Source organism: Austrofundulus limnaeus, unplaced genomic scaffold, assembly GCF_001266775.1.
Source record: "Austrofundulus limnaeus strain Quisiro unplaced genomic scaffold, Austrofundulus_limnaeus-1.0 Scaffold805, whole genome shotgun sequence".
Lineage (NCBI taxonomy): Eukaryota > Metazoa > Chordata > Actinopteri > Cyprinodontiformes > Rivulidae > Austrofundulus > Austrofundulus limnaeus.
Genome location: NW_013953207.1, coordinates 15,787 through 28,618, shown reverse-complemented (window position 1 = coordinate 28,618; position 12,832 = coordinate 15,787). Strand labels below are relative to the sequence as shown.

General features: G+C 41.2%; 1 protein-coding gene across 2 annotated transcripts in view; it reads left to right on the top strand.

Annotated features, from left to right (window-relative positions):
• zhx2a (zinc fingers and homeoboxes 2a) overlaps positions 1–12,832 on the top strand; it is a 41,297-nt gene that overhangs the window by 15,021 nt on the left and 13,444 nt on the right. For both annotated transcript variants that reach the window (XM_014028775.1, XM_014028774.1), the window contains 8 exons: positions 3,421–3,869; positions 4,099–4,815; positions 5,876–6,088; positions 6,628–6,891; positions 7,021–7,236; positions 7,382–7,466; positions 7,566–7,751; positions 12,249–12,694. In XM_014028775.1, the coding sequence (XP_013884229.1) occupies positions 3,771–3,869; positions 4,099–4,815; positions 5,876–6,088; positions 6,628–6,891; positions 7,021–7,236; positions 7,382–7,466; positions 7,566–7,751; positions 12,249–12,694 (2,226 nt within the window). In that variant the 5' untranslated portion in view covers positions 3,421–3,770. The remainder of the gene's footprint in view (positions 1–3,420; positions 3,870–4,098; positions 4,816–5,875; positions 6,089–6,627; positions 6,892–7,020; positions 7,237–7,381; positions 7,467–7,565; positions 7,752–12,248; positions 12,695–12,832) is intronic.

Sequence of the window (12,832 nt, the reverse complement as noted above, 5' to 3'; positions counted from 1 at the left end):
ACCATAGACTTTGTATGTAAACCTGATGCTCCTGATGCTGAAATCGCGTTTGGTGTGAACGCATCATTACACTTACCCCTTACCCTAAACCTAACCTCACAGGTACATGCCTGACCCTAACCTCACCTCAATTCACATCTTAGTCCTAAACCAAAACTTTAACCCACCAACGGTATTTAAGCTGGCCCTAAACTAAGTCCCCTTGAAGACTAGGCTTAGGGCCCTATAAGTAATTKTCCCCACACAGAAGGGAATACCAGCACACACACACACACTTTTTTTCTTGATTTTTTTAATATAAGTGATTCAGTAACAACTTAGTTGTTATGTAAGCCAGTGTCTGATGATATTCTCTGTGTAACGTTTTGATGCACAGAGAAGTCGCTGTGAGTGCAGGTGTTACATAAAAATCRTGCTCCTCCTCCGTCGGCGCTGTCTGTGTGGATTCACTGCAGACTCAGCTACAGCTTGGTGCTTTTTCTTTTTCTGTTCGGCCCCACCTGTCATCGCTTCAGAAGAGTGTTCAGACTGATTTTTATTTTTCTGTGTTGCAGCTGGAGTCCAGCAAGTCATAAAACATGACCCCATGTTGACTTGGTATTAACAACACCAAACTTTTGGGAATGCTGAAAGTGATGCAAGCCCCTCCCTCTAGATTCCCCACACTATCAGAACGGCCAACCTGACTGTAATTTAACAAAATATTTTTTATGTTTTTTAAATCCTGCCTTTGACAAAATGCCAAACCCAGTCCTGGGTGCAGCCGTGTAACTCCTGTGTGCATCCACTGCTGACACGGATGTAGCTGGTGAGTCGCTACAGCTCCGTCTACTGTTGCTATAGCGACGCCATGGTAATGAGGCTGTGTTCTGATGATGCCTCAGTGGGATGTTCGAGGAGTTGAGAWATCTCGGGACAATGAGTCGACTAGYGGATGACAGCGTTTGAGCCTTAAAGGCTGCAGTGAGGTTTGATTTGTGTAGAGCTGTTTGGAGAGGTCCAGGTCAAGTGTGAGACACTTTGATTTGATCGTAAAGTGAATCTTCTGCTGCCAAAACACCAGCAGGCATCATCATTCAACTCTRGTTAATTGTTTGGGAAGCATTCGATTGTTTCTGTTTACAGATAAGAGCCATGTAATGAAGTGGTGACGTACAGGAGACTCATTTAAACTTGGAGCTTGGTGTAAATTGAAATCTCATTATGTCCTTATAGACGAGCAGCACTGCTGCACCAACTCATTGGGTTGTTCCTGATGTGAATGTGACTGTAAAGCGGGGCATCTGGAATATCAATAGATCTTTGAAGTCTGATAAGCTTCTGTCAGCTCGTTAGTCTGTAACAACATGCAAGAAAAGTTTCCCCTGCTTACTCTGATTCAGCTTTGTGCAAAAACTCTTTTCTTCTCAAAAGGTCGTTTTCTGCAAACCTCAGTGAAGCTGTTTCATTTCTAGTTGGTCATTCTGTTCACACATTGCAGCAGAAGCAGCTGCATCAGGAGCTGAGATCTCTCAGGACAACTTTGTGTTACTGACTGCAGCAGACCCATCAGCTGCTTGCATTTGCAGACCAGCTACACCATAAAGCCCTAACTGATGAATCTGCAGAAAAAAACAGCTTAACACAACAGTTACCTCGTTTTACAGACCGGAATGTCGTCTGTCATCACACTTTACTCAACATTGTCTGTTAATCTTGCTAGGGCTGCTGCAAATAGTTGTTGTAATTAATGTTGACTGTGATCATTTGTCAACATTTAATCATTTAATTTGTCTTAAATGTTTCAGTTGAATTACCAAGTGTTTTCCTCGTCACCACTAGGTAGCTTCAGGCAGCCCTTGCCTAAAGCAGTACAGTCAGATTGTTAAGGATTTTTAAGGCAGGCTGAACATTGGTCCATTCTGGTCATCTACTGAGCAACTGGTATAGCCATAACATTGTTTAAAATAGAATATAAATGGTTTGCAACTAACTGGCAAATGCAATTAAATGGGTTGCTATTTTGCAAGCCACATTGACAAAATAGGTCTTGATTTTCAAAGAGTGGCAACTTGCCACACAGTTTCAAACATTATAAATTCAGGGGAGCTCCAACTGAATATTTGACTCTTGTAGTGTTACAGACCATTGATATGGACTCTTAAAAGTTTCTGTTTTTTTTTTTTTTTGTTTGTTTCGTTTTTTTACCAGTTGGCCAACATAAAACCTCTGTCTATTTCTTTATTCATTCATTTTCTTTATTCGGTTGTTTCTGTTAGGGTCGCAGGGAATTGGTGCAAGTCATTACAAGTGCTTTTGATGCATGTTTGTACACTACAGTTGCCTTCCTAAAGTCTGTTGCCTAGTAATATTTTGTACAAAATGTGAGATTTTTCTTTCCACAAATATTTAGCCATAAGCAGTCCTATGGTGGTCAGAGCACATGCTGGCTGTCTGCTGTGCTGTTTATTTGTCAGGCATGTTTTTCCACTCAGAGCCACCTTTGCTCACTAACCAGAGCTCTGTCTCTTAGGTTGTTGCTGCTCCGCATGTCTCTGTTTATCTGTTTAAAACATTTTAACCACTTTTAACTGGTACTTTCTGTGATACAAAATAGCATACAAGCAGTAAGGGCATTTTTTATTTATTTTTTGCAAATTATTTTTAAAGGAGACCACAAATTCACTTTTTTCAGGGTTTTTTAAACTTACATTTGGGTCTGTACTGCTTCTAAAAGCAGTTCAAGCACCAAAACAAATGCACTCAGGGGTATTTTTACTATAAGTAAATGTATTTTTCTGTGTCTTGAAATGAGCTGTTTTCAAACACCGCTGTTTTTGACGTCACAAGTCGCACTCCAGCCCACCCCAACCTGAGCCCAGCTCATTTCCTGGTAACCCAAGCAGAGACTCCGCCCACTTCTTCACAAGACGGTTCTGCTGTTTTAGAACAGTCATGGAGGACAGAGATGTGGCTTCATTTTATTTATTTTTATTTTTATTTTTGATGGCAATGTTCTAGCAATATTAACAAAGAAAGCTGTAGTTTGTGTAAATAATTTCACCATGAATTACTTTGGAAAAATACTACTTTCAACTGAAAGGAAACTTCTGGTGGGGGGCGGAGTTAATATAAACAAAAGGTTGGGAGGGGGGTTTCCATAGCAACTTAATGTAAAGCAGCAGGTTCTGAAGCGAGCTGAAGAACAGGCAGAACTGAAAAGGAGAAATTTCATTATCTGAGATTAATTTTGTGAATTAAATCAAATGAACATGTTTTGCAGAGCCCACAGATCCTAACTTGTTCTAGGACCCCCATATTAGGTCTCCTTTAAACTGAAGTAAAAACTTTTACTTAAGTTTTGTACAGTTGCTAGCATGAATGTTAGCTATGTAGAAATGTTTGTAATTAGTCCTTATCCTATTTTTGTCTCCCATCCAGGCAGCATCCTGTCATGAAGTTCCAGAAGTTGAGCCAGTGCTGGAGCTGATGCTGTCAGCAAGTCCAGCCCACGCCACACTACACTCATTCCCTTTTTTACTTTAGTCACTCATCACAGGTTCATACACTTCTCAGCTGCCGAGTCCAACTCCAGAAAGTTTTCGATGCTTTCCAAGTATAGGCTTGTTCCTGTATCTGCAGTTATTCCTTCTGGCTGTACACCAGCACCTCATACTGCATCCTTTAACCTAAAGCCATAGTTGGAACCACAGTAGCCAAACCACGGGCTGAGTACAAGTACTTTGTGAGGGCAGCTGTCCACAATAGGGAAACCCCGAACTTCCTCCATCATGTCCAGTCGACGCAAGGCTTCCACTCCCTGTATGATCCGTCCTGAGGTGACTCCAGTAGATCTAGATGATGAGGAGGGAGAATCGTATAATGTGGAGGTAATTTTAGTTCAGAAAGTCAACGTTTACTTATTTGTGGGAAGGAATTCTGTTATTTTTTTGAAATATTGAAATTGTCATATTAGTTTTTCTAATTTATCTAGTGTAAATTAACTTTTCTTCCTTACAGGACCATTAGATGTTTACACACCAAGTTGGTCCAGTATACATATGTCTACAACAACAGATTAAAAAAAAAACTTTTACTTCTGCCTTTTTCTTCTGCCAGAAAACAGAGAGCCATGTTCAGGAGACACCGATCAATGCAGATTCATCTACTCTAGCAGAGCCATCCACGGACTCAGATCAAACCAGCAAGGCCTCAAACCCTCCCACAGGTCCAGACAAACCAGAAACTGAGCCACCAGACCCTTTCAAGCCTCGGCACAGACAACAGGGAGGCTATGAGTGCAAATACTGTCCCTTTTCCACACAGAATCTCAACCATTTCAAAGAACACGTAGACGCTAATCATCCGAATGTCATACTCAACCCGCTGTATTTGTGCGCCGTCTGTAGCTTCAACACGAAAAAGTTTGACTCTTTAACGGAGCACAATGAGAGATGTCACCCTGGGGAGAGCAACTTCAAATTCAAACGTATCAAAATGAACAATCAGACAATCTTGGAGCAGACAATAGAGGGCTGCGGCAACAATGCAGTCATTTACAACATGTCAGGGGTCCTCACTGGTAAAGGAGGCGGACTAGGTCCTCACCTGCTTAACAAACCCACCACGGTCAAACACCAAAAGACAAAAACAGTGTCAACAAATACCAAATGGACAGAAACTCATTTGGGTAAACTGACCCCTGATCTGACCAAGAAACCAATCACAGCGCTAAACGTGAACGGGACGGTCATCATCCCAGAGTCGGCTCTCCTTGCAGCAGATAGCCTTTCTCACATCATGCCTTCTTTACAGCAGCCTATGAACTACACCCAGGTAGGAAGAACTCATTTACATGCTGATATTAAGAGCTTAAAAGTAGTGTTTAGATATTTTGTAAAAGCCAACGATTTGCTAACAAGCTAAACGTTTCAATGATCCAATGAGCTTGAAGTTTGAGTCTTGCTGAAGAGATAATTAATGCAACTCTATCTTTCATCAAATTAAAACAGTTATTGTGTGAACTCTTATTTTACACTGTCTTGATTTGTAAAATAGAATAATACCAGCAGATATCAGAGACAGAGAAACCTAAGCATTGGTTGAAAGCACACCAGTTATGTACCCATTCATATTGTCTCTAGGGATGTCCTGATCCAGATGTTTTGGCTCCCGATACAATCTGATTTTTTTTAATGATTAGTCTTTCTGATACCGATCCGATAGCTTCATTTCTTTATTTCTTTCCAAGTGGCAAGGTTGGTAGTATTAAAGTGAGCCCTGCTGTTCCCACCACAAGAAACATCCAGTTTGCAGGTTTGCAAGATGCAGTTTCAGAATCAGTTTTCCACTGAAAAGTGTTCCCACACTGTGGGCATGGTTGCATACTTGTGTGTGTCGACTTCTTAACTGCAGTTGTGAAGCATGATGATGCTGAAAACTGTCGCAAAAACTGGATCGGCCCGATCACATGACTAAATCCGATTCTACACGATTTTCAAAAAATGGCCATATCTGCCACCGATACCGAGTATCTGATCGGGACACCCCTAATTGACTCCCACTGCTAATTTTTGAGGGTCTTTTATCTTGTTTTTAGATCATTTTTGTTTGTTTGTTTGTTTGTTTGTTATTTCTTGTGTTTTTTTTGTTTGTTGTTCTTTCAATAGAACCATGTGCACTGTGAATTGTATTGCTTTTTGTTTGTTTGTTTGTTTGTTTTTTACTTGTCTCGGACAAAAGATGAAATTTAGCTATTGTTCTAATTTCTGCATATTTACACTGCCATGAATTAACGTGCACTGTCCGTATCAGATAAATTTAACTGAATGTGCTAATAATCTGTAACAGTCACTGAAAATGGAAATTGTTGTCACCGGGACTTGTTTTGTTTCAGGTGCCGAAGATTGCAGTGCCCCTCAACACAACCAAATACAACCCGTCCCTGGATGACAACCTGACGCTCATCTCTTCCTTCAACAAGTTTCCCTACCCGACACAGGCAGAGCTGTCATGGCTCACTGCAGCCTCCAAACACCCCGAGGAGCAAATCAAAGTTTGGTTTACCACACAGAGGCTGAAACAGGGCATCAGCTGGTCACCTGAAGAGGTATTCAAATCATTTATCATGTTTAAAATCCTGTTTCGTCTTAAGTGATGCTAAATCAAGGCACTGTTGTCTGATTTTGTTTCTGCATGTTTAATGTTCAGATATCAGAATAAGAGGAGAATWGGTCTGCATTCAACTTTATGAATATTGATGTGGATGTAGGTTTTCTCACGATTATTAAGACTTAAGACATTTATTTAAAGAAAAAACGTATTAAAGAAACTTTAAACTGCATTTATTTTTAACTACCTTTGTATTTCATGCTGTTTTATTATTTCATGTTCTGATATGCAAATGAGGGGGTGGGGTTTTCTCTGTGGATTGGTATTCAGGAAATGATCTGTTTCRCCACCAGAGGGCTGGTCTGACTGGCAGCTCCTTTAAGAAGGAATACATATATATAGATATAGATAGATAGATAGATAGATAGATAGATAGATAGATAGATAGATAGATAGATAGATAGATAGATAGATAATTAATGAACTTAATTTCTTGGACTTTGAATATTTGGCTTGTATCCATTCTTACTCTGACAGGTGGAAGAAGCCAGGAAGAAGATGTTCAATGGTACCATCTCCTCCGTACCTCAGACCTTGACTGTGGTGGCTCCACAGCTCAACTCCCACTCATCCAGCAGCCAGTTTGTCCACGCCACTTGCTCAAAGCCCCTGCAGCCGGCAGCCTCTGTTCTCCAGTCCCTCCCCTGTCAGATTCTGGGACAGACCAGCCTCGTGCTGACCCCTGTGGCCAATGGCTCAACAGTCACGTGTGCTCCGCTTGCTCTCTCAGTGGCTAACCAGGTAGAAAACCTGCTCAGAAGTCTAGGTTTATGAACAGGAAACTACAACAGCTTCTGAAGTTCTTCATTTTCTTGATTTCTCTTGACAAACAACTTGATCCAAGGAGATTAATCTCCATGATTCCCACAGGTGGTACAGTCACTCAAGCGGCCCTTGGCCACACCTGTGATCTCCACAGAGAGTAAACGACCCTCCATCATTCAGACCATCTCCACACCGACAGCCACATCCAAACTGGCTTCACCCAAAACCGTCAATTTCACAGTCGACCCTAATAAAACCGCTGAGCAGCTGTCAGTTCTGAGGTCCAGCTACACACAGTCTCCTTTCCCCGAGGAAGATGAGGTAAGAGAATGGACTGAAATCTTTTTTTTTTATCGTCGTGATGCAAAGTAAAACAATAGTTTTGCCATTGCTTAGATCTTGTTTAGTTTATCACAAGTGTGCCCCCATTGTTTTTTTGTTTTGTTTTTGCTGTGCCATTTGACAGATCTATAGGTTGATAGAGACCACTGGACTATCCAGAGGGGAAATAAAGAAGTGGTTCAGTGAACAAAGGCTCCTCAATCTCAAAAGTATGTGATGGAAAGAGTTGAAAAAAATCTACTTTCTGGTTTTAGAAGCTTAACTTGGATATTAGAAATGAAGTGCTTGTTTTCATGTGTCTCTTGGAGGTGCTCCTGCTCCGCCTGTACTGGTGAAAGCTGAGGCAACGCCGCCAATTAAAGACAGTCCTGTTAGGAAGGCAGTGCCGAGCCAGTTTCCTCTTCTGGAGAGGGTGAAGGGGAAGACGTCGGAGCAGCTGAATGCGCTGGAGGAGAGTTTCCAGAGAAGCAGCTCTCCAGCTAATGCAGACCTTGGTAAAACACTAAATCCTGTTAAAAGCATGTCAGCTTTATCTCCTTACTTTGGAAGGAAAATCGTTAAAAATAGTATTTACTAAAAACCAGTGGCGGGCCGTGCATTTTACACCTACACAGAGAGAGCAGAGAGGGCAGGACGAAGACAGGCTGCCAGCTGTGAGACTTCATAGATTTGAGGCAACATTTTTAAAAACGTCTATAAGATTGCCCTGTACGTCTGTATCCATGCAAAATGGAAAAAAAGTCTGTCTAATTTACAGACAATCAGTACAACTTGACATGAAGCCACGGCTACAAAAAACACCAATAACACACAGAAATGCAGAATAATATGCTGCTGCACCACAGACAGGTGTCTCTGCTGCACCACAGACAGGTGTCTCCTCACCACAGCAGCATCAATGCAGACATAATAAACTGACAACTACATAAAACAAATAAATAAAATGTATTTTACTCACCGTAACATTATCTGTTTACAAACTCAATCCTCCTTTTTTTTCAGGAAGAGTTCAGTTCCTCTGTCGTACAGACCCTCATGTTTCTGTCGTACAGACCCTCATGTTTCTGTCATACAGACCCTCATGTTTCTGTCATACAGACCCTCATGTTTCTGTCGTACAGACCCTCATGTTTCTGTCGTACAGACCCTCATGTTTCTGTCGTACAGGTCCTCATGTTTCTGTCATACAGACCCTCATGTTTCTGTCATACAGGTCCTCATGTTTCTGTTATACAGGTCCTCATGTTTCTGTCATACAGGTCCTCATGTTTCTGTCATACAGGTCCTCATGGCGTTTCCGTTTTAACAAGTCCTTTTCTATCACCTCCATGAAGCTAACATTGAAAGTCCAGTCTGTTCTGTCATATTTTTGTCACAAGTTTTAATATTTTGTAACGCTGAGAATGTCCGCTCAGCATTTAGCTTGTAAGATGCTACCGAAATCCATTTTCCCGGTTCTGAATCGTATGCTCTCCGATCAGCCAATCAAATGACGTGAAAATGTTGACTCCGCCTCACGTGGGGAGATCATAATAAACTGTAAATGTACAGTATTTTCACAGAAGTGAGAACACCCCTCACATTTTAGTAAATATTTTATATGTTGTAATGGGCCAGCACTGAAGATAAGACGCTTTGATACGATGTAAAGAAGTCAGTGTACAGCTAGTATAACAATTAGCTGTCCCCTCAAAATAACTCAACACGGTCATCAATGTGTAAACCTCTGGCAACAAAAGTAAAAGGTGTACTCATTGCACAAGAGCTATGATACTGCTCCTTCATGCATCTGGGATGTAGGGGTATGTGTGGGCCTTAAGTGTGACATCCTGTCACTTAAGGTTTAGAAATGTTTTCAGAAGGACTCAAAGTCTATTCATGAATATTCACAGGCTGGACTCCCGTGGATGCATGAAAGACCTTGTCTCAGCCCCAGGAGGGCATCGCCACTTGCAGGAACAGTGGTCAGATCTTGGAACCTCAGAACTCACGTTGATCTGTCATCAGTTTCTCAAGAGTTCAGATCAGCCAATTTGTTGGAGGTGATTTCCTCAGATGGAGAACATGAAGCATGTTCTCACTGATCAACTTGAAGACAAGTCAAGCTGTGTGGTTGCACCATCTTGGCAAGAAAAAGCTTTCAAAAGGAACACAGTTCATCTGGAGTATATCTCAAATGAAGAAAAAATATTAAAATATTTGTTTGATATAACAGATTTCAGTCAGTTTAAAAGATAAATCCAATAAAGTTGAGCTGAAGAATCTGCAGATGTGGCCTGCGCCTCAAGTGTCCATCAGGAGAGTCTCTTTCTGTTTGCTTTGGTTCTGTTCAGTTCAGTGGGACAGCACTGTTGTCAAAACCAAACTCCAGACCCAACAGGACTCTGTTGAGACTCAAGACTGCAAGTCAGAGTAATGAACAGAGAGCGAGGAGCAAAGCTACAAGCTAGGCTTTATTGACTGTTTTATGACTTGGTCCTGACACAGGGACCATGTTTAGATGAACTGACCAATGAGAGAGAGACACATTTCTCTTCTGCTCTTTTAGCAAAAATAAAAAATAAAAAAATAGGAGTATTTTAGCTTAAACAAAACCAAAAATGTGAACTTTTAAATCTAACTTTCTAATCCTCTCATCCACCCACTTTGAGTGATATGCTCCAGGTCAATATCCCATTATCAYCATCTTTACTCCTGCTCAGTGATGATTCCACTCAGGACTCTCCTCTCATCAAAAACCCATACTGTGGGCTCRTCTCGCTGCAGCTAAGAAGATGTTGGCACTGAGATGGCAGCCACCACATATTCTGCCATGGCAACAATGGGCTAACTCTTTCTTATTGTTATGATGGAGAGATCAGTAGCTAGGATGCATACAGCCAGAGAAACTGAGAGCATGGGATGGAGCTTATTCTCTGGATGAACCAGTGCAGACAGTTCCCTGSAAGCTACTAGTCTCTTGACTGTACATCATATTTGTATCATCTCAAATGCAACTTTATCATAATTTTTTTTATCTCATGATCTGGGGGAGGGGGGCCCGCCATGAAGGGGGTCGCCATGAGGGTGGGGGAGGTATCGATTTGTGCCTTTAGTTTTTGTTCATATGTCCTATTCATTATACTGTTGTTATTTTGTATTTTTTCTATTTCTGAAATTGCACAACAAAATAAAAACATTTGATAACAAAAAAATATCAGAGCGTCCTTAAGGCTGTCAGAAGAGCAAAACTGGAGGGTTGCACTGTTCTGAACAGAAATCTYTGAGCTTATTTCTGAGATCTGTTGGGGGCCACTCTTCCAGTTTGAGGGTCACAGCAACAATAACCACTGGCTAGCTTGTCTACTTCCTCTTTCTGTTCTTGTTATGTTTTCAGCCTCTCATGCTCCTGATGKTGCAGTCCCTTGGGATTGCTACATCTAACACCGCTACCTTCTTCTGTAACTTGTTGACCACTACAGTGTCCAGTTGGTTAGCCATCATCTGTTTGTTGGTCTGAATCTGGAAATCCCAAATAGGGATGCACGATATATCGGCATTAATATTGTATCGGCCGATATTGGTCTTTTTTTTTTTTAGAATATCGATATCGGTCCGATACGTAAAACTRGGTCGATATTAACAACTGATATTGATTTCCCACTTTTTTATCTTTGTGTTTGTGTTTTGGGAGGGGAGATGGTTGCTTGAGCGGCAACTGTTTGTTCATGATAGTGATATTAACACTGCATATTGGAATAACTGAAGTAGAGCCATGTCAGAGGTCTGGTCATTCATTTACGGTATCGAAAAAGACCCAAGTGTTTTTGTGTATATATGTATAATCTAATTTGTGTGTTTGTGTAATATCGGTAAATATTGGCTAGAGAAGGCTGGACAGAAGGGCAGCACAAAGGCACTAATCATGGAAGCACAAGAACAAGCTCTTAGCACAACAGCAATAGAGAATAGAGGCTGGGGTCTAAAATACCAGACAGGACCCAAAATGCAGGTTGTGCAAAGATGCCTGTGACAGTTGAACACAGAACAGCAGGGTGTAAGATCCAGGCAACCACATTGCTGGAATAATATACAGGATTATCTGTGCCGGGTATGGGCTGGAGGTCCCAGAGTCAAATTGCGAGACACAAGGAAGGGTGGTGAAGAACGGAAGAGCTGAGATACTTTGGGATTAGGGATGCACCTACATGGAAATTTCAGCAGATACCGATATCTGATATAGTTATTGGTGTTATGGGCAATAACCACTGGTAGGATTTGTTGATGTGAGCCACTTTCTCAATCTTTCCACAATAACTCCTGTTGTTCCACCTCTTCCACAGTGGGTTTCTGCTGCTGTTTGAGACATTCACTCATCAGTTCATCATTACTCCAGGATCTTAGTTGTTTCATCCTGTATAATGATCCGCGCTTACTAGTCCTCTTCCTCCCTCTTTTCTTTTAAGCTGCTTTGCTATTTATACATAAAAACACAAACATTTTGTCATCTGAGATTGTTGGTATTATTATTATTATTATTATTATTATTATTATTATTATTATTATTATTATTATTATTATTATTATTATTATTATTATTATTATTATTATTATTATTATAGGAGTAAGTACCAAAAGACTTGAGAGGTACAGTTCAACAGACCAAACGACTGAGGTGATGTTTATAGCAGTTTTGAGCAGTAGTTTATTGGTATTTATTTTCAGCTCTTCCAATTGGTCTAAATTATCAGTATGTTGTTTTCAGCATTTTTTTAATGAGTATAGTACTTAAAAAATCCAGTATTTCAATCAATTTTATTTTTTTCTGGAGCGACTGCATACTTTATCACTTGTGGGGGGAACTATGTGACGAGTGTAGCAGACATGTTTCTAAGCAGCCTCTCTTTTAGGTCTCCTRTAGTGAGACTGAAACCTGTGTTTTCCAAATAGAAACTCTTTCATATTGGTGAAACACAGTTCATCTGATCCTCTGAACTCTTATTTTGTTGCAGACCATCTGGCGCAGGAGACCAGGCTGTCCCGGACTGAGGTGGACTGCTGGTTTTCCGAGCGCAGGGCACTGAGGGACAATATGGAGAAGGTTTTACTCACCCTGGCCTCCAAGAACTCTGAGGACAGGCTGGAGCAACCAGGAGGGGCGCTGCTGAATGGGGCTTCTCACCAAAAGCAGGAGAGGAACCCCCCCACCTTTTCTCCTCACCCGCCCGTCCTCTCCTCCTCYGCCTCTTCCTCCTCCTCCGCCTCTTCCACCTCATCCTCCCCTCCTGTTCTTGCAGCTTCCTCTCCGCAGCTTCCAACATACTCCTCTTCAGTATCTCCTCCCATCCTCAACTCATCCTGCTCCTCTTCTCCTCCTCCTCCTCCTCCCMCCTCGCAGGCGTCTGTCTTCACAAACCAAACAACCATCTATAGTTATTCACTGGCTCTGCTCAGGGAGGTGAGAATGATGAAAAATGTCTTCAGTATTTATTAAAAATGCTGCTAGCTGTGTAAATAAATGTCAACTATTTATTCTTGAAGACTGCCTCAGAATTTGCTATTTATATTGATATAATTATTATAATTACATATAGTG